This window comes from Carettochelys insculpta, chromosome 20 (genome assembly GCF_033958435.1).
Source record: "Carettochelys insculpta isolate YL-2023 chromosome 20, ASM3395843v1, whole genome shotgun sequence".
Lineage (NCBI taxonomy): Eukaryota > Metazoa > Chordata > Testudines > Carettochelyidae > Carettochelys > Carettochelys insculpta.
The window spans coordinates 21175884-21197160 of NC_134156.1; the positions used below are offsets into that span (position 1 = coordinate 21175884).

General features: G+C 50.3%; 1 protein-coding gene across 1 annotated transcript in view; it reads left to right on the forward strand.

The window, feature by feature from the left end:
* MAP2K6 (mitogen-activated protein kinase kinase 6) overlaps positions 1-21277 on the forward strand; it is a 111739-nt gene that overhangs the window by 75352 nt on the left and 15110 nt on the right. The window contains exons 6-11 of the mRNA XM_075014318.1: positions 696-812; positions 2097-2148; positions 5086-5213; positions 6879-6956; positions 10408-10547; positions 17578-17623. Coding sequence (XP_074870419.1) covers positions 696-812; positions 2097-2148; positions 5086-5213; positions 6879-6956; positions 10408-10547; positions 17578-17623 — 561 coding nt within the window. The remainder of the gene's footprint in view (positions 1-695; positions 813-2096; positions 2149-5085; positions 5214-6878; positions 6957-10407; positions 10548-17577; positions 17624-21277) is intronic.

Here is a 21277-nt window from a genome sequence, read left to right on the forward strand (position 1 = left end):
CAGGCCAAGCTTTCCAAAATGACTCGTCATTTTGTGTACCTGAAAAACAATGAGAAGTCTTGTGGCACCTTAAAGACTAACAGATTTTTTGCAGCAGAAGTGTCTGACATGCTTCTGACGAAGTGGGTCTTTGCCCACAAGAGCTTATGCTCCAAAAAATCTGTCCGTCTATAAGGTGCTACAGGATTTCTCATCATTTTTGCAGCTGCAGACTAGCACAGCTACCCCTCAGATATTTGTGTACCTCAGCTATTGGCTGCTGAACCTGGGGTCCTTTAGAGAAGGGCCTGATTATCAGAAAGCGCAGAGCACCCATCCTGTGAACATCTGTCCCCTTTCAGGAGTCCAAGCTGAACAACCCCATGTAGAGCCAGACAGACTCTTCGGTCACTTGTGAGAATCTTGGGGCTGTAGGCACTTGGGAATGTAATTTCTGTCGCAGCATGGCTGAGACTCCTAAGCAATTTGGTGCTCTGGAAAATTTTACCCAATATCTGTTTTTTTAACCCTGGAACCACGCCAGGCAGCTCTGTGTATAGCTCAGACACCTTGCACTTAATCCAGGTGGGCTTGGAAGAGAATGGAAAGCCCAGTGCAATCTTCTGGGAAACGTTTAAAAAAGCCACCAAAGGCAAACCACGGTGAGTTCTGTAGGTCAGGCTGGGTAGATGTTTGCCTTCTCTTTCCCCCTCCAGGGAGATGTGTGGATTTGCATGGAGCTGATGGATACCTCACTGGACAAATTCTACAAACATGTCATTGACAAAGGCCTGACGATTCCTGAGGACATCTTAGGGAAAATAGCCGTCTCCGTGAGTATGGGCAGGAGTGTTGTTTCTGTTCCCACCCTAGCCTGAGAACATCTCCTGTCCCAGCCCTCTGAGCATGGGGTTGAACTTGGCTCACAACCCAGCCCCAGTGCAAATTCCTATTTGGTTTGTGATCATGCATCTTAATTTACGAGCCGTAAACACTCTCCATGCTGCCAGCGGCTTTTCAGTTGTGAATCAGAAAAACCAGATGAGGTGGAGAGGACACAGCAGCTGCTTTCCTTTTCCGTCAACGCTGTGTCCTTCCCAGGAGGTCTCCGAGAATGCGTGTTCCTTTAAAGTGGCATGGATTGGAGGAAGGACAGCTGTTGATTGCAGGGAGGAGACCCACCGGCCAGGGGAGAGGATAATGAGAGGGAGAGTCAAGTGGAAATCAGGGAGTGTCCTTGCCAGTGGAGGAAAACAATTTGCATGCTCACATCTCTCACAACCGTTGCCGTGAATAGTCCACTCAGGACGAGATGGGAACAATGAGAGGATCAAGAGGGGTTGAACGTGGCTGCATTCCCAGCTCTCCACGGCGAGTCGCTAGAGAGGTGCACCAGCCCACGCTAGCTGTTGAACGTGCTGCCTCCGTAGCACGCACTGCTGCATGTTTCCAAAATGGCAAACCAACGGTGCCGCTGATGGGGCCAGCGTGCAACAGTTACGCCAGGTTGCACCTCCCTAGTCTGGCACCCTCAGGACCTGAGTGGACCCAAAGCAGGGATTTTGTGGGACCAGGGGAGGTCAGTGTACCCCTGCCTGCTGCCACCTCACTCTTGGCTCCCCTCTAGGCCACTGGCTGCTCTCAGTAGCCTGCCATGGCCTCTGGTTCCCTTTCGGCCTCTAGCCCAGCCCTCTCCTGGCCCCTTGGCTGTTGCTGGAGCCCCAGCCTGGGTCCCAGCTCCTGTTCCCTGGCCTCTGCCAGGCCCTGGCCCCAGCCTTGGTTCCTGCTCCCCAGTGGCCACTGGCTTCCTGGCCTTGGCCCTAATCATGGGTCCCATCCGCTTCTCAGCTCTTACTGGCCCCGCCCCAGCTGCAACTGTATGGCCTCTGCTGGGGCTCCCAGTTTCTGGACTCCCAGTTGGCCCCCACTCCCGGCAGCTGGTGCTCTCTGGTCCAGCAGCGTCTGCGGTCCAGCCAGCACACTGATGTTGCCATCCCAGAGTCCTGTATTTTAGAGGTTCAATCTATATGAAGGTGGGGGAGACGAGTGAGCGGGTTTTGATTGGCCACATCCTTCTGTTGCCAGCCATGGCTCACTGTGAATTTGTTATATTTCAGATTGTAAAAGCACTAGAACACCTCCACAGTAAGCTGTCCGTAATTCACAGAGGTAAGTGTGACCTGCGCAGCCACTGGCATGGCTTCTTTCTCACTGAGTCCTGTGTCCTGCTCTTGGGCTAGCAGGGCTGTACTCAGCACTGGCTTGGCCCACTCAAGGCAGCCAGAATAAATGAGGTTTGGGAGGCAGGGGAAATCCTGTGGTCTAGCAACCCCAGGATAACCCAAAGGCTGAGTGGCTGCCCGGGGGAAGGTTGTTGAGCTGCACTTAAAACTCCATCCACTTGCCAGCACCTCTCCCCTGACGCTGTGCACATGGGAAACCGCCTTCATCTTCACGTGGCTGGCTGAAGAAATGGATGGTTTGTCTGCTTGCCCCATTGGATTCCTCCCCTGCTTCTGCTTCCCCATTGCATGCTGGGATGAGCGCAGCAGGCTAATTATGGGCCTGACCCCAGAGCTCTTTGAAGTCCACGCAAAGACTTCCATTGGTTGAGGTGGGATTGAGATCCGATTTTGCATGTTCAGATTCCTCTCCAGGTGTGGAAATGGGGTAGGACTGCCCTTTCGCGGCATATACCCTTAGGCAGGTAACAAGTCTATGATTCTTTACCCTCCAGTGCAGCCGGAGTTTTAAATGCCATCCACCTAGTAGGTTATCCCCTGGGGGAGGCATGCAACATACATTTATAGGTATTTTCCCATTCAGATTCTTCTGCCTTCTCATCTCGGTTGGAGATAAACTACATCCACCCTGATTCCCTTAGCACTGATGTTACACTCCCATCTCTGTAACCTGGTTTGGTTATTTTTCCTTTGGTATTTAAGGAAGAGAGTTATATCTCATGAGAGCTTATGCCCTAGCCTCCTAATAAATTTGTTGGTCTTTAAAGTGCGACCAGACTCCTTGTTGTTGGTTTTTTTTTTTTAAAAAGAACCAGACATAGATACTAAAAATTAAAAATTGTGGCCTACCAGATTCGCCCCCCAACAACCAAATTTGACCTCCAGCTTTGTGATCAAGCCTGCAATGTTTGGAAATATTAGTGATTCTAGCAGGGTAAATATCTCACAGTGTGTGTTTCAACCCCCTTCCTGATCAGTGTCACTAATAATAATACAAAATTATTAAAGCTGGAAAAAAGTTTGTGTTCGTACAGCACCTTGCACAGTGTTATCTGGTTCATAACTATGGCTCTCAGTGGCTTCAGCAGCTTGTAATAATAATAATTCATTTCCCCCTCTGTTTTGAGGTTTTTGCACTCCTCTTTAGTATCCCATCAATTTCAGGCTCAGGCCTTAACACACTTCTGCAACTCTGCAGAGTTTGCATGCCAAAACCCGAAGAGGGCAGCATTTCTGTGGCATTGCAGGGGTGTTATTTGTCTTGTTTTTAGCAGAACCTAAATTTTGGGCATAAACTTTCTGGACAGTGTCCCCTGTAAAGAAACAAACTGCATTCAGGCAGATGCCAAGGCCCTTCCCTACAGGAAACTGACTAACTTGCTCTTTCACCAGTTGGCATGTTTGTGTAAAGGGTTGTTTTGCATTTGTTGCTCTGGGGAGAAAATAATCCTGTATCTGCAGCGTGTGTGCTGGGGAAAGAGTTGTTTGAAAGGACAGGAGTGCAGACATCACAAGGGATTGTGTCTTGTACGTAGTGTGTGCCACTTGAGGTTGATCTTTCTGGATATTTTAAGGAAAGTAGAAAATGCCCTTTCACTTCTGGATTTAACTTTGCACAACCCATTACAAGTGAAATTTCCTTATTCCAGTCTCAGCTGCCAGATGCTTTGATTGCAAAGCCCTGATCAGAGGCAAGATGCTAAATGCTGTGAACCTGTAGGTTCTGGGTAGCAGGCTCAAGGGGGTTGTGACATCGCTAGCCACTCTCAGACGTCCTTACTGCTTTTTATTATGTTGCAAGGTGTGTTTACAGGATGTGGCTCGGGAATAATGGCTGGCGCTTCCAGAGTGAGGGATGAGCTCATGGTTAGGTGAGGGCACTACCCTAGGGTATGAGCAACTGAGGTTCCAATCCCTGCTCGGCCAAAGACTCCTTTGTGTGACCCAGGGCGGTCTCTTCAGAAAGTGAGGCACAGAGACACTGTCTGAATAATGGCGTTAATAGCGCTGTCCTGCCTCACACACGGAGTATGGGGAGCTCCAATACTGTTGTGTTGGAGGCCAGATAAGTAGCACAGAAAGTAGAATTCCTGGCACCATGGGCCTGCTTTCCAAGAAGTATGGTTTGTCCCAACTCCAGCCAAAGTCATTCAGAGCTGCAGGAGCACCTGTAGGTGCTGGAACAGGGAGAGCTGCTGCCCTCTCTGGCTTGAAGTGGTTTCTGTCCAGGGTTGACAGGTGGGTTCGATGGCTCTCAGCGCCTGCACTGCGGAAATGGCTTCAGCCCCTCCATGTGCACCTCTGATTCAGGGCCAAGGTGACTCAAGTTGGGCACCAAAATTAGAGGCCACTTTTGAGAACTTTGACTTCAGTGTCTTGTCTCATGATTTTCAACCTTTCCCACCTCTTTCCAGCGTCCCCTGCCCCACTTCCCTATCTCCTGTCCCCATGGCCTCTTGACTCTTGGGGTTTCCTTCATGCTTTTGTGAAAGAATCTGCAGCTCAGCAGGCAACATGAGGGTGGGTGCTGCTCTGTGGACTCTTGTCGGTGACATCATGACGCTGGGCCCTACCCAATGCAACAATCCCAGGGAAACCTGTTAGTTTGCCTGTGGGCTGCACTGTAAGACGTGGGAGGGGTTTGTGTAAACAGGGACAATTGTCCTCATTAGGGGTGGCTCCCTGTTCTTCTGCCAGCAGCTGCAAAGCTTTGCAGATGAGCCCGGATGGGTCCACAGAGCTGATATTTGGTGCCCTCTTGTGGTAGGAAGCTAACCTGCCTTGTTCGCTCCCAGGGATGCTTTAAAACGACGAGGTCAGGCCCAGCTGCGAGAATGACGATGGTGTGTGTTCCTTCTTGCAGATGTAAAGCCCTCTAATGTGTTGATCAATACGCAGGGGCAGGTGAAAATGTGCGATTTTGGAATTAGCGGTTACCTCGTTGACTCTGTTGCTAAAACCATGGATGCGGGATGCAAGCCCTACATGGCCGTAAGTTGAGTAGCTGTTTGTGAATCTGACTGCTTGGCTGTAGAGAAGTGCATGACTTTGGGCAACAGATGATTTTAAAACAGGAGACCTAAACAGAGCGACTTACAGCGTGCCTCTGTAAGCCTCAAAACATCCCACTGCAGTCATTCGTTGTCCAGTTCTTTGTAAACACAAAGGCTCGATCTACATGGAGCTCTGCCCGGCACCGCTGTTGGCACAGCTATGCAGAGTGAGCTTCTCCGGATTGCAAATGGCTGCCCATTTGCATGCTCCCAAAGCTCATTACCATAGCCACGCAAGAGTTTGGTGTCGGCAAAAAGGGGTTCCGACGCTGGAAAGGCCGTGTGGCTGGCTGTCTGCCGGCTAAACCCCCCCTCTGTCACCAGTGCCTTATGCCTCAAACACGGAGGGATGGGAGGATGGCATTCACAATGCTACACTATCGAGGGACACTGTTAATGATGTCTTCTGGCCTGTGGTTTCCCTCCCCAGACACCTTTGATCTGTCTGTGCAGCAGTAGCTTTTTTTATAGCTTCCAAGCCAGGATAGAATCATAGAACAGTAGAACTGGAAGGGACCTTGAGAGCTCATTGAGTTCAATCTCCTGCCCTCACGGCAGGACCAGGCACCATCTAGATCACCCCAGACAGATGTTCATCTAACCTGCTCTTAAATATCTCCAAGGATGGAGAGTCCAATTTATTCTCGTGCTTAACCATCCTGACAGATAAGACATTTTTCCTAATGTCCAGTTTAAACCTGTCTTTCTGCAATTTAAGTCCGTCGCTTCTTGTCCCGTTATCAGGATAGATCGCCCCCGCCTTGCTGTTTGCTACATCTGTGCGAGAGTGGGTGTGAAACACTACTGGGAGGGAGAGGGGATCCTTCACTCACAACCCCCCGAGGGGAACATTTTACTTTGCCCAGAGAAAACGTCTACTTGCGGTATAAGGCACTAGAATTGTATACTCTGGTCTCCTGAATAAATCCAAGCCTGATGTGCTTGCAGTTTGGTACTGATGAAACAGGAGTTAAGCTTCTGTTCTACAGAGCTCAGAATGCGAATGCCATCTACTTCCAGTTCCCAGTCTTGTTGCCTGTCCATGCAGGGAGACAAACAGACATGCGAGGCCAGATCCAGCCAATAGAGAACAGGGCAGTGACATTTGACTACAGAAATAGCCCTGTGGGGTTGCTGTCAAACATTCCTCTCTGGGTTGGGGGCTGATCCTGTGCATTCAGCAAAATTATGGCTGCACCAGTGTGCCCTGTAAGCTGAGCGCTTGGCGACTGTCCAGGACGGATTCAGGTGCCACCAACTGAGTAACAAAGCACCCACAGCCGCACACAGCCACCAGCCTGTGTATCTATGGGTGGTGCACATCTGCACATGTCTTGGTGCACAAAACAAAATTTATTCTGCCCATGGATGGAAAAAATTAGAGGGAACCCTGGGCTGCACCCCCCATCCCTGCTGGAAGGCATCGTGTTCGTGGGCTGGTGCAGACTGACTCAGGGTATGTGCTGAAGCAAAGGGGATAGTTTCTGCACTCAGGGAGTTCATGCCAGGGCTAGTGAGTACTCCAAGGGCACGAAGAGGGATGGAGCACTGTAAGAACTGAGTTCATGTGTGTATTTACAACCCTCTTTGCCTTTCCTTCCAGCCTGAAAGAATCAACCCGGAGCTAAACCAGAAGGGATACAGCGTCAAGTCGGATATCTGGAGTCTGGGAATCACCATGGTAGGGTCTGAAAGGGCAGCTGTACAAGGCAGTGGGGTTTAAGGGAACACTCAGCAGGGCTGGCAGTGCTCTCCGGTTCTGTTTCCTTTTGGACCTCCCCTTGGATCAGTGACCCGGCTCCCCATCTGGGAGATATTCAGCTCTCCCTGCACCCGCAGCCCATAACGTACTGCAGTTTAAAGGGGGAGGAGCCTGTAGTTCGAGGATGGGGAACCTTTGCCGGAGTTGGGGCTGCTGAACCTGCAGGCAAATCTATCGGGGGCCACACAAGTGAGAAGCTGAAATCAGATACACTCTTGGAAAAAATTGCCTCAGTTTCCGATCAGGACCAAGGGTTGATAGCCCTTCTGTGTCTTCTCCGGGTGCCGTGAGCATTAGTGTACTAAAGATGTGAAGGGGCTCAGGCATGAAGGCAATGAAAACCTTAGTGAGGAAGTGCTTTTAAGCCCTCTCTAGGAATGCATATGCCCTGCGGTCTGAGGTGTAATTGATGTAGGTAGCGTAAATAAAAGTGTGGCAGGCCCAGGCTCATCCAAGGACCTTGGTATGACCTCAGTCGGCCCAAGCTACCACAACTGCCGTTGCGGCCAAGCTATTTTTAGCATGCTGGCTTGATTGAAGCTAGTGCTTGTTTCGCCTACATCCAGCTGCAGTAGAGCTCTGTCTTGTGTGGTGGCTTTTCACGAGGCTGGGCAGAATAGCTGGCTGGAGCCATGTGAACTGGGGGAAATCCACTGACCTAGTTAGGTAATATCACACATGCTTTGCCCTCGGAGCAGTGAGTGCAGGATGTGACCTGAGGCTGCTGAGCACAGATTATTTGCCTGGGCAAGGACTGCAGCCTTCTCCTTGGGTAGCTTGTGTGCTCAGGGTGTGCACCGTCTAGTGTTTGTGTTGGCACAGCACTCCCCAGGTGCAAACCAGCAGAACTGGCCCCTTAGGCTTCACCGTGCACTCCTCGTGAAGTCCCAGATCTCTCCTGATTGGGGCCTTAAAGATACAACAGAGGCCAGCATTCCTAAGGTAAAAGTTTTAGGGCTCAACTGGACTGCTTATAACGGAACAGCAAATCTAGCATAACATCAGGTGGCCAGTGGATGGCAGTACAAGCCAACACTCGCAAAAGGCCTGAAATGCTGAGTGTGCAGCATTGACCCCACTTCGAAGCATCTGTAGTTTCAGAGCTTTTTTTTTTAATTTCAAAGTTAAAAATTAACTCTGTGGCTACAAACTAGCAAAATCTCTCTTTAAACTCAGAGCTGAGGGTCTGCCCCAAAACTCAGGAAAACTGGAGTTAAAAGAACACTGGCAATGGAAAAAATCATTCTTGACCAGCTGCTGGGACAAGTTTACACCTCTGAGTAGGGTAATGGAGAAAGACAGGAGTAGGGAAAGATTTTAGCTCAGATTTGATACCTTTGTGCTTTTAAATTATTAGCTATATAGTCAGATAGGTGCCCTTTAATTGGGGTAGGCCTTTCACACAGAATATTACATATTAAAAGACAATTGGAACATTAGATTTGTAGACTAGAAGATGGTGGTGGCATGGAATTGAACTTCATGGTCAATATATACAATATTGGCTACATCTACACGTGCCCCAAACTTCAAAATGGCCACGCAAATGGCCATTTCGAAGTTTACTAATGAAGCGCTGAAATGCATATTCAGCGCTTCATTAGAATGCGGGCGGCCGCGGCGCTTTGAAATTGACGCGGCTTGTCCAGACGGGGCTCCTTTTCGAAAGGACCCCGCCTACTTCGAAGTCCCCTTATTCCCATGAGCTCATAGCAATAAGGGGACTTTGAAGTAGCCAGAGTCCTTTCGAAAAGGAGCCCCGTCTGGACGAGACGCACGGTGGCAAGCCGCGTCAATTTCGAAGCGCCGTGGCCGCCCGCATTCTAATGAAGCGCTGAATATGCATTTCAGCACTTCATTAGTAAACTTCGAAATGGACATTTGCGTGGCCATTTCGAAGTTTGGGGCACGTGTAGACACGGCCATCTAGTGGGTTCCGATCCCGGAGTGGTTGGGCCCCTGAGCCCTACAGGTTGAACCTCTTTAATCTGGCAACCTCGGGACCTGACTGCTGCTGAGAGAATTTGCCGGATCACAGAAACTAAGTATTGCCTAGCAGCATTACCAACACTTCTGCTGCTTACTGGGCTTTTAGGAGACATTTAGGGGTAAATAAATATTTCGCTGTAGCTAAATAACATCAGAGAACACTGAGAGCCAGGACTGGCGGCTGGAAACAAACTTTATGGGACCCTGGGAAACTTGGCCACGCTCATGACAAGCGGACATGCAGCTGACTAAACTCAAGCCAGGTTACCGATGTTGTTGGATGAGAGTGTGCCGGATTAGAGAGGTTCAGTCTGTGTGAGGATACAAACAAGTAAAGCATCAAACTGACAGAATGGATGCAATATAGACACCATGAGTCAGAATCCATCACTCCCTTCTTCCAGGTGGTGGTGACATACGTTGCTTTGCACTGTTATAAATGACAGCACAGGGCAGCGATGGGCAACCTAGCCGCATAAATGGCCGTCCTTCATCTCAGCGGGCCACAAGATTGTTGTGACCAAGACGGTCTCTCAGGATAGGGTAGGTTTGCTCACTGTGTTGGCGTACCTAGAATTTGCAGGGCATGCCAATGAAGCCGTAGGAGTGCTTTGATTGGCTGGAGAGGGAGCACACAGCTTTCACAGTCGATTTGACGTGTGATCAGCACGCACCTCCCTTCACGTGCCCTTGCTTTGGGTACACAGCACGTTAGTAATACCAGCAGGGGGGAAAAAAAAAGCCTGTGCTGATGGAAACCAGCAGAATCTGGCATCCGTGCACCTGGGCAGTGATAAACAAAATCTCTCACACACAGAACCCTGATGGACCACCGGTGGCCTGTGGGCTGTAGGTTACCCTCCACTAGCATAAGGGGTAGGGCAAGTCAGGACTGAGCCCTGAGTCTGCGACGAGCATGAGATGAAGAGAGAGGAAAAAGTCATTCACTGATGTATCTGGCATGAGGCAAGGATAATCCATGTATCCCCTTCAGCTCAGATCTGGCTGTATGTTAAAACAGGTCCCACTCATGTCCCTTGCAATGCAGACACCCGCTGCTGTGTTGCATTCTTAATTCCAGGGAGAGGAATTAAGCCTAGACTGCGAAGTATTGGGGGTCTCTCTCGGTTTCCCAGCTGTCCCTAGCCCCTCCAGCGAGGCAGGGCTGAGGGAAAGAGTGCTCCTACACTGTGTTCCTACAAGGTAAGCGGTAAAGGGCACATTGGATATTGACAGAGCAAATGATTGAACCCCACACCTGTTCCACCCTCCATTTGTGTCCCTTGAGCTGTTGGTGGGGCTAAAGCTGAAGATGTTCGGGGGTGTGTCTTTCCGGCTGACTCGCTGACCACTGCTCTTCTCTCCCACTGCTCCCCCCCAGATCGAGCTGGCAATCCTGCGGTTTCCTTATGACTCCTGGGGGACGCCGTTCCAGCAGCTCAAACAGGTGGTGGAGGAGCCCTCGCCACAGCTGCCAGCAGACAAGTTCTCAGCGGAGTTTGTTGATTTTACCTCACAGTGGTAAGCAGGTCCCTCTAGAGTGCTGGCTGTGGAAACCCAGTCGCACCCCAGGAAGCTCAGCTCCCGCTGAGCCCTGTCTGCCCAGCATCTGTCGCTCTCATAGGTTTTTCTTCTGGTTTGAAAAATGCAGGAGGCTTTAGTGCTGGCTCCGTCACCTAGAATGAAGCACAACAGAAGCCTCCTCCCCGCATGTGCCCTGGGCCTGTCACTGGTCAGGAGTGTGGAAGGTGTCCCTGAGGAATATTGGCCTATCGGAGCCAATCTTATGCAGGTTCAGCTGATATAGGCTACGTCTACACGTGCACCCAACTTCGAAATAGCTTATTTCGATGTTGCGACATCGAAATAGGCTATTTCGATGAATAACGTCTACACGTCCTCCAGGGCTGGCAACGTCGATGTTCAACTTCGACGTTGCTCAGCCCAACATCGAAATAGGCACAGCGAGGGAACGTCTACACGCCAAAGTAGCACACATCGAAATAAGGGAGCCAGGCACAGCTGCAGACAGGGTCACGGGGCGGACTCAACAGCAAGTCGCTCCCTTAAAGGGCCCCTCCCAGACACACTTTCATTAAACAGTGCAAGATACACAGAGCCAACAACTAGTTGCAGACCCTGTATATGCAGCACGGACCCCCAGCTGCAGCAGCAGCAGCCAGAAGCCCTGGGCTAAGGGCTGCTGCCCACGGTGACCACAGAGCCCCGCAAGGGCTGGAGAGAGAGTATCTCTCAACCCCCCAGCTGATGGCCGCCATGGAGGACCCCGCTATTTCGATGTTGCGGGACGCGGATCGTCTACACGTCCCTACTTCGATGTTGAACGTCGAAGTAGGGCGCTATTCCCATCCCCTCATGGGGTTAGCGACTTCGACGTCTCGCCGCCTAACGTCGATTTCAACTTCGAAATAGCGCCCAACACGTGTAGACGTGACGGGCGCTATTTCGAAGTTACTGCCGCTACTTCGAAGTAGCGTGCACGTGTAGACGCAGCTATAAACTCCCCAGTGTGTGAGCAGTGGTTTCCGTCTTGGCCAACACGAGGGTTTCAACTGGGCACCTCCAGTATGAGTGTTCGAAGTGGAGCTAAAAAGCTAGGTTTGCTCGCTGGGGCTGTAAGAGTCATGTACTCTGTGGGTCAGGCCTACAACACACACTTCCCAGGTGGGGCTCTTTTACATCTTAGACGTTCTCTGAGGCTTGTTGTTCAAGGGGACAGCAGGTAAGAAGTCTCGGCCCCAAACTGGAACTGCTCCAAAGCTGTTGGGCTGAACTGGGAGAACGTTTCCTCAGAGAGGAGCTGGAGGAAAAGAGTTTTTCAAGTCCCTGTATTCTTCACTGAATAATTAAACCATCCCGGTCACTCCTGTCACAGCTGTCCATGTGGAGCTGTGACCTAGGCCCTGGAGTTGGCTCCACTCTTGCCACAACAGGTGGTTCCCCCAGCAGAAGATTCAGAAACGCACGTCTCCTCAGCCCTGCACATCGGCAGCCTGCACTGCTTTCCTGTGCAGAGACACGTGAGCCTGAGTGAACCTTCCGTCAGGAATCCGGGGCAGACCGTGTTTGGGCCTGCAAATGGCTGTTTCCTGTGGCTTTCAGGAAATGTAGTGCTGACCCAGCACCCTGAGGAAGCTGTGCCACTGAACGTCTTGCCGAGGACAGTGGAAGTTCAGCGTTGACTCAGCGATTGGTCCCATCCTCCTTTCGATCTGGACAGGGGGCAGACTCTGCTCTGTGCCTTATCGCAGAGCCTCTGCTTTGATTTCATTGTTGTTTCAGGGTGGGGCGGGGGAGGATTGGGTGCCAAAGTAGGAGGTGAGTCTGGAGAAAGGTTACAGGCAAGGGCAGACCAACACTGTCAGCAGGTTCGGGGAATAAAAGAACAGCTCCTCCCTGCCCTTTAAAATAGACTGGCATTTGCCCTTGCCCTGCATTGCATTGGTTAGTAGCCTCTGGCAACAACCCTATAGCTTTTGAATGCGCCTCACTGAAAACTACTCCGGAGGGCCCCCTCCTCTCTATTTTCCAGGCACTGCAGTGCCACATGCTGTTTGCCAAGTTGGCAGGTGGACAGCTGCTTACAGGGCAGCCAGGGAAGTTCTGCAGGCTGACAGATGGAGGGATTGTTTCTGGTCTCCTGGTGTCAGGGCTCAGAGCCCTGCCAGCCCCCCCCACCTGTGTCGGCATAAAGGGTTTATCCAGCCAGCCCCATGGGATATAAAGAATCAGTGCTTTGGTTACCGGTTTGGGGCCCTTTTTAACCTGGCCGTGTGCTCAAGTCCCCTGGGAATTTATTTTCTCCTCTTACTTTGTGGAATGCATCCTGTGCTTCCCACCCCTGCCCTACACACAGAGCAGGACTGCTCCCACCCAGGAAGGGGCAGCAGGGCTGCCAACAGGGGGCATCGAAGGGAGCAGCTGCCCTGGGACTTGGGGCTGCCACCACTGCTACCACAGCAGTAGCAGTGACTGGAGCCCTGGCCAGTGTTCCCTGTAAGCTGAGCGCTTGAACAGTCACCCAGGAGAGATTCAGGTGCTGCCCAGCTGAGCAGTAGCTTGCCTAGAGTGCCAGCAGCCTATGTTTCTGCCACACATGCCTTGGTGTACATAAAATTTATTCCGCACATTAATGGGGAAAAATTAGAGGGAACATTGGCCCAGACATTTTAAATCGCTGCTGGGGTGCTGCACGGCACAGTCCAGGCTGTGGTGAGAGCTGGGTGAAGGAGCCCCATCCCCACCCCTTCCGGCCAAAGCCCTGCCCCTTCTGGGGGCCCAAAACCAAGCTGTCTCTAACTTGCCCAGGGCCTGGCCATATCTGTCGCCCACCCTGAGGGGCTGTGACACCTCCCCTCCTTTTGGAAGCTTACGACTGAAATCTTCTTTTCTAAACAAGCTTCTGTCCTTCCATCTTGCGTGCTTGGCACTGTGCTATTGTAGGGTTGTTTGTATGACCTGCACAGCTTGTTGTTTTCCCACTGAGACACTGACTTTTGCAAGTCCTGTTTCCTGTTGCAGGTCACATGGACTCCACCGGCAGGGTTAAGAACATGAAATCCAGACTGCTTGCAATGGTTATCATAATACCCTATAGACTAGGACTGGCAAGCGAATCCCTGTGCCTCTCAGATGTCTGATTTAGCATCCACAGTCCCCCTTGAAGTCCATGGGACATATTGGTGCCCAGCACTATTGTTCCCTCACATTTTTTTCCAATCAATGGGCAGAATAAATTTTGTTATGTGCACCCCTGCATACGCGGATGTGCACCACCTATAGAAACACACTGTCGGCTGTGGGTGCTCGGCTAATCATCTGGGCAGCACCTGAATTTCTCCTGGGTGTCCACCCAAGTACTCAGCTTACAGGGAACACTGCGAAAACCAGACCCTTTGTGTCCTTTCGGCCTGGTTCAACCTCACTGAACTCAATGGAAGCAGATTTGGACCCTTAATTTCTGTCCAGGTTATACCTGGAGGTTTTTTGGGGCACTGATCTTAAACAAGCCATGTGCCAGGTGGCGAGGAAGCTGAAGCAACTGACGAGGATTTGGCAGAGTCAGAAGTTCCCTACTGCTGTGATCCCTATGGCCCATGATGATCAGCAGGGGCTTCAGTAATAATCTGCCACTGTACACCAGGGGATTGGCAGCTAATCTAGAAATGATCCTTTCCCATAAGGTCTCAATTAACAAGAGCATAGGCCAAACCCTGAGAATACAGCCCAGCATGGGAGTTCACCTTTGTACCCCAGCTTGGGTCGTCTCTAAGCCTGAAGGATATGAGGCATCTCTTTCCAGATGCTGGCCAGAGTCAGCTGTTGTGACATGCCTCATACCAGTGCATGAGCATTACGGTAAACGTGAGCTCACCCTGTGCAGCGGGAGACAGGAAATGCCTAGTCAGTGTATCCAGCACTTCCCTTAGGCCAGGCAGATCCCACAGTGGAAGCACACTTGGTTTGGCTCAGTGTGACACCTTTCCCCATGGACTTGTCCAGAGCTTTTAAAACCACCGCAAGCTTCTTCCCATAAATACACCACCAGGAAGTGAGTAGCGATTAAGTCCTGTCTTTAGAAGCTATTTTCTGCTGGAGGGAAACAAAAACAAGCACCCTGCCCCCACCATCTGTTGCAGCAGAGGGGACTAAAGAATATTCTGTTTCACTGTTGCAGTGCCATAACCTAAAGGGCAGCGCTCAGTAAGTAGCCAGGCTTGAGTGTCAAGCCAGCTGTCCACTCCCTTGCTGGAGCTCTGAGCTGCTGCTAACTTCTGCAACCTCCAGTTTTGCATTGAACATCCTAGAGGGCCACTTTGGAGCTTGCTGGATGTGCAGTGTGTTGGCTAGCGTGGATGCTGTCTAAGGATGCGGCTGCAGGAGTCAGGGCACCCGGGCTCTTTTTCTACCACTAACTTGCAGTTGGACTTTGGACAGATCCCATCACTGCTCTGCGCCCAGGTGCTTACCTACCTGTAATGGGGCATGACTCACTGCCGCGGCACCTCCTGGGAATTCGCTGCTCCAGCCTCTGGAGTGCCCTGTGCCAGCAGGCTTCTTGCCCACCATGACTGGTCTGTTCTCTAGCATCTTTTATCAGGACCCACGTTCCTCCCAGATCACGGTGCCCTTTCCTTCGGGTACTGGCCTGCCGCAGTGCACCCACTCTCTCTGGGGTCCTCCCCTCCCAAGGAACCCCAAGCCCCTATACCCACCTTTCCTCAGTGGCCCCAGGGGTCAGCAACCTTTCTGAGGCAGCGTGCTGCAAGTGGACCTTTTGACCTCTATGTATGGGCCAAGTGCCAGTAAGACCTTTTAAAGCCTACTTCCAACAGCTTCATTAAGTTAGGATGCAGAGGTTTAGTGTGATCTTTGGCCTTGTTAAGTTTTGCCTCAGTGAACACTGTGGCAGGGCGCCCCGCCGCTGGCCCTGTGCTTGGGTGGGGGCTCCAGCTCCCTATTATTGCCCCCTCCCATGCTGCAGAGGGGGAAGAGGGGCAGGTCTGGAGCCCATGCCACTCCGAAATCAGCCCATGGGCTGAGCGTGGCACATGTGCTGGGGGTCACCAACCTCCAATCTAGCCCCTTATTTCAGAGGCAAATTTCAGTCTGAAATGGCAGCTCATCCTCGGTGAGGAGATGTGGACCTGGTGCCTTCTCCTGCCCTGGTTGCCTCCCTGCAGCCCTAGTACCCTCAGGCCTTCTCCCAGGCCTTTTAGCTTGGGGCTTGCCTGGGCAGAGCTCCCTCAACTCTGGCTGCCTTTCCCCCAGCCCTGCTGTGTGTTAGAAAACCCCTGTAGTTTCCCTGACTGCTAGGTCCCTCCAGCTCTATAGCAAGCATCAGTCAGTCAGAGTCTCAGCCTCTCATCTCCTCTCCAGGAGCTCTCATTTATACAGCCCTCAGCTGGGCCCTAATTGGCTGATACAGGGCACAGCTGTGGGCTCCACAGCCTCACTCCTTTCTCAGGGCAGAGTTTAAGCCTTGCTAGGCCAGTGCAGGACAGATGCCCCATCACGCTACCTCTCTGGAGTTATGGGAGGGTTAAATTGGAGAGGGCAAAGAGCTTATGTGAACAGCGCTATAAAAGGGTAATGACTGTGCATGTATCACGCCTCCTTTATTAGGGGCCCTTCAGGAGATAAACATTCTATTGTTACCCCCCACTTACAGCAGGAGCAGTGTCTTGGTTTTGCAGACGATGATCCTGGCGTTATTCAATGGTCCTATGGGCCAAAAAAGAGCAGCCTAGTTTGTCACCCTGTTGCCCGTATGAATGTAGACCACCAGAGTTCATATCTAGCTTGTGGTGGTTATTATGGAGCCATCCAAAAAGCAGCTGTTTCCCCCCTTGAGTCACACAGTCCTTCCCCTGGAGTTGAGCTGCTGCTGGCTGAGGGATTGAGAAACCAAGACACAAACCTACAAGGATGCAGGCCACTGGGCTGTTGCTTGATTACACTGCATGTGCTGAGCTTGCAAGTTCGCAGGGCTCTGGCACTGGCTTCTTGGGGAATGACCCTTGGCAGACAGAGGAAATAGCAAGGGATGGGGGAACATAATTCAGAGAGGCACATGGCAGTAGCCAGATGTCATACAAGTTGTAAGATGGGTGCAGTGCAAGGAGCAAATATCTGTTGGGTTAGGGGTGATCAGTCTGAGACACAGGCTGCTGGCTTTCTGTCGGGGTGTCAGTGGAATCTGCCTGTGCAGACTGTGATCAGAAGAAACCAAAAGTGCCGACTCCATGGGTGCTCTGAGGTTGAAGCATCCATGGAAAAAAATTAATGGGTGCTTGGGACCCTCTGTCAGCCAGTCCCCCACCTCCCTGCCTGTTGGTGGCCCTGCCACTCGACTGCTCCTGCTCTCTCCCAGCACCTCCCTCCTGCCAGTCAGCTGTTTCTTGTTGTGCATGAGGCTGTTGGAGGAACAAGGAAGAGTGAGGATTGGGTGTGCTCAGGGGAGAGGGTGGGAAGAGGCAGGATGGGGATGAGAACTTGGGGATGGGGTCAAGTTGGGGTTGGGTCTGAGGCGGAGCAAGGGTTTAGCACCCCGACCCCTGGGCCTGGAGGAAGCCAGTGCTTATAACACAGTCTTAAATTTATAACCTGTCTTTTTCTAGACATTGGAGTTCAGAGCAAATTTGGACTAGCACAATAAGAACATAAATAGGAGCAACAGGACTGCTAGGGAGATCCAATCCAAACCCATTTGTAATGAACAGAAAGACTGGTGCACTTCAGTGAGCTGCAGTTTAGCTCTGCTGATGAGACAGAATGAAACAGAGGAAGGAGTGAATGCTTCAGAGATATTGAGAGCCCTGGGAAGGCCAGAGTCCCAGTAAAAAAAAAAACCTAACTGCTAAGAAATCTAGAGTGTTCGTACCCCAGTCACTAGAAGGTCCTGAAATCTGAGGGCAGATGATCTGAAATATTAATTCAGGAGTGGATAGCTGAGTGGTGTTGTTTTATGTCTTCACTCAAATTGCATCCGAGATCTAATTCTCCTCTTCTTTCCTTTTCTGCCTTAAAGCTTGAAGAAGAATTCCAAAGAACGGCCAACGTACCCAGAACTTATGGTGAGTGTGGCTCGACTAAACGGACATCATAGCCAGAGGGTGAAGCTTCGGGTTTTCAAAAGTTATTAGTGGCTTTTTTTGGGTGCCCCAAAACCTTCCAGGGATGTAATTGTCAGAGCAGATGCTCAGGATCAGGCCTCTTTCACATGTCTGGAGTTGAGCCCACAAAGCTGGAGGCACCCCCAAATCACTAGTTGGCCTAGGAACTCTTGGTGTAAGTACCAAATTCTGTTCTTTATTACTCAGGTGCATTTCCCATTCAGATCAAAGGGGAATGCACTAGTATGACTCAGAGCAGTGTATTTCCCTAAAGGTGTAAGGGACCGAGATTTCATGCTTGGATGGGTTTGCAAAGGCAAAACTCTCCACTCGGATCTGCACGATGGCTTTTGACACCTATCCTGAGCAGAGTTTTCATTGTTCCGCATGAGCAGCAGCAGCAGAATGTGCAACAGAGATGCATTGCCATGGCAACTGAGAGAGGAGGCGATTGGACAGAATGAGTCCCAGATGTTATTGGCAGGGATCAGCATGTGACCAACACAATAAATCACTTACTGCATTTCTTCTGCTGCTTGGGATGTGGTTGCTTTGGGTAAGGCTGGGAGAAGCAAGTTCTGAAAAAGATTGATAATGGGAAGGCCAGGCAAAGTAACTGGTGCACAGTGAGCTCAGGTGTGTTTAACTGCAGATGAACTGTCAGCAGTTCAGACATGGCTGTATACTCAGCCAGAGGGGTAAGCACTGATTCCATAGGAGCAGGCTTTGCAGGGAGGTGGCCTGTACCTCAGTCAGAAACTCTCTCCTGATCTTCTGGAGCTACTTTCTGCTCCTGTTTCTGCTCAGAATCTGGAATGGCCGAGGTTTGATGAAAAGGAGAGACTTAATGGAGCTGAATATCTGCTTATGAAGTTAGCAGCTCACTCTCTTAGATATTCTGGTCGCTTTCTATTTTAGTCCAGGGCTTTCTCCATTCCCCCAGTGCACGTCTAAATCCCCCCCTGCCATTTCCAGAAACTCTTTCATTTGCTGGGAACCTGGGATGGAAGTTAGTCAACAATTTGCACTCTTTGCTTCCTCCTGGTTCACTGTACAGGTCCTGGCGATACCCACTGTATGAGAGCTCTGAGGTTCCTAACATTTTCTAGGTGCTAATGGCACTAGAAGGCCATGCATCTTTTAAAAATTATTCTTAAACTGCAAATAGTTCCCAGAGCATTTTTGCTGGGGTCCGTAATGTGATTAGACTATATCTAGCTCTCCTTTCTACACAGATTTGCTTGAACGCTGACTTTCAGACAACGGGAGAACAAAATGCTTTTATTTTTTTATGATTGAATACATGAGAGATTGAGAGCGCAAATCACAGAACTGTGCCAAATGGCCTTTTATCAAAAAAAGGTTCACCAGAGAAGACTTGTCTGCTACAGCATAATACCCACTGGCAGTTGTACTCATGCCTATTGAATTAGGTTCTTGGATCACCTTTCTAATATATCTCAACACTGTGGTATTTTACAGCAGACATTTATGTTGTGAGGGCCTGTGGTTTTGGGTTTTTTTTTTCGTCCTGTTCTCTTATGGCATTACGAGTTGCGGTACTGGAATAGAGTCGCCTTTTTAGAACAAGACCACTCCTTGCTTTCCTGTGGAATTGAGGTTTCTCATGGAAAATGTGACTCTGTTCTTCAACTTTGAAGAGTGGGTAAACAGATAGGGAGGGGGCTGTGCTTAATTCTGTTTTAAATCCCGCTTTCCCAGGTGAAATGAAGCATGAAACAGCAACAGGAATCGCCCTCCCATGGCTTGCCCACTGTAAAACACAGCCTAGGTCATATGGGATTGGCTGGGCCATTAGCTTTGCATGTGCTGTTCTCTTCCAGCCAGTGGCTGAGGTTGAATCCTGGCAGGATGACTAAAACATGAATAGGAACTCTTGTGAGACTCCTATCACGGGGTACTTGTGAAAAGGGACTCAGTCACCTGACTGAAACTGAAGCATCAGGGACTTTATTGCTCCTTCTTGTAGCAATTCTAATAGGCTGAACACTGAGCCGGATTTATGAGTTGTCGTCCCAGCTGTCCTCCAACATTTGGGTGAGTGCACCAGGGCCTTGTTTGATGCCTAGCTAGCCACTTACATGTGAACTCACCTGGCTTCACCGCAGCAATTTCTTGTGCAAGTCCTAGGTACAACACAAGCATGTGTGCATTATGCCTGGGGACCTCTGCCCAGTGTTCAAAAATCTATCAGCTTCCCGCTGAGTTGCCAGATATGTCCATTGGATTGGGAAGAATCTACTTCTCAGATAAGTCCCTCCTTCCTTCCTGTGCAAAAAATAAAAGCATCCTGCAGCACCTTGACAGAGGAGGGATCACTTGATGACTGCCCTGTTCTGGCCATTCCCTCTGGGGCACCTGGCATGCTCCAGTGTCAGAAGACAAGACACTGGGCTAGACGGTCTGACCATTCTTAGGTTTTCATGAACCAAGATTAAACCAGCATAGCTATCACTTAGAGATATCTGCACTGTAGTTTGTGGGACCCTGCTGCACCATCCCTCTTTTTCTCAGTATTGGCTTTGGCTGTGCAGTACAGGCCAGGGTAAGCAATGGACTTCTGTGATTTTAGATACATATAACTTAGTGCTGGAAGGGACCTCAAGAGACCATCACGTCCAGTCCTCTGCACTCACAGTGGGACCAATCATCATCCCTGACAGATTTTTTTGAAAATCTAACCTGCCCCAGACCCTTAAAAGGCCCCTTCACGGGCTGAACTCCCAACCCTGAGTTTATAAGGCCACTGTTCTAGCCACTGAGCCACGGTCTGTACAGAGTGAAGTGGTACACATCGGTCTGAAGTAACGTATCTGGGACTTCCTGTCTCCCGGGGTCACACCTAGATTAAGGCAGAGATTGCCTGCTGCAGCTAGATCATGCACCCCTGTTGATCCGACTATGAGAGATACTTATTTGGCTCCTATTACAACAGCATCTCAGCACCCCAATAAAACCTCAATGAATTTATCGTCCCACCACCCTGTGAGGTCAGGGAGGAGGTTGGCTTGTTCTGCATCATCCAGCACCTTGGTGATTTCTGGTGTAAGTGAACTGATCTCTTGCACACGGATGTAGTCCTCAGCAGCAAAGGTTAGACCTCATTTCTGGTCAGAGTAGGTTTATGGCTTGTTTCGTTTCGTGTTTTGCTTCTTGCACATATTTTTCCGTTTACAGACCCGTAGATAGAATCTCCAGCAGGATGCCTTAATACGTTAGTTACGATGAAGTACTTAAAGAGATCGCTGTTTATCATTTTCCAGCCAGCGTGGCTTTCCTCTCTGCAGAGCAGTTAAAAATGAAGTAGCCTTCTCCTGCTGTAAGACTTAAGAGTTGCTGATGGGAAGGAATAAGGCACGGAAGCGAGCCTAGGGAAAAGAATACATAAATACAGTTGGAAGCTTGGTAAATATCAGCTGCAGATGCAGTCTTCTGGTGAGGCTTTTCCCTGCAAACATTTATCCATTTGTGAAACCCCATTCTTACAGTGAGTCCCATTTCTGTGAGTTAAGCAGGATCAGGCTCTTAAAATGCACACCCGTAATGAATGCATGTATATTGTCCAAGAACGGGAATGAGAATTCAACTGAGACA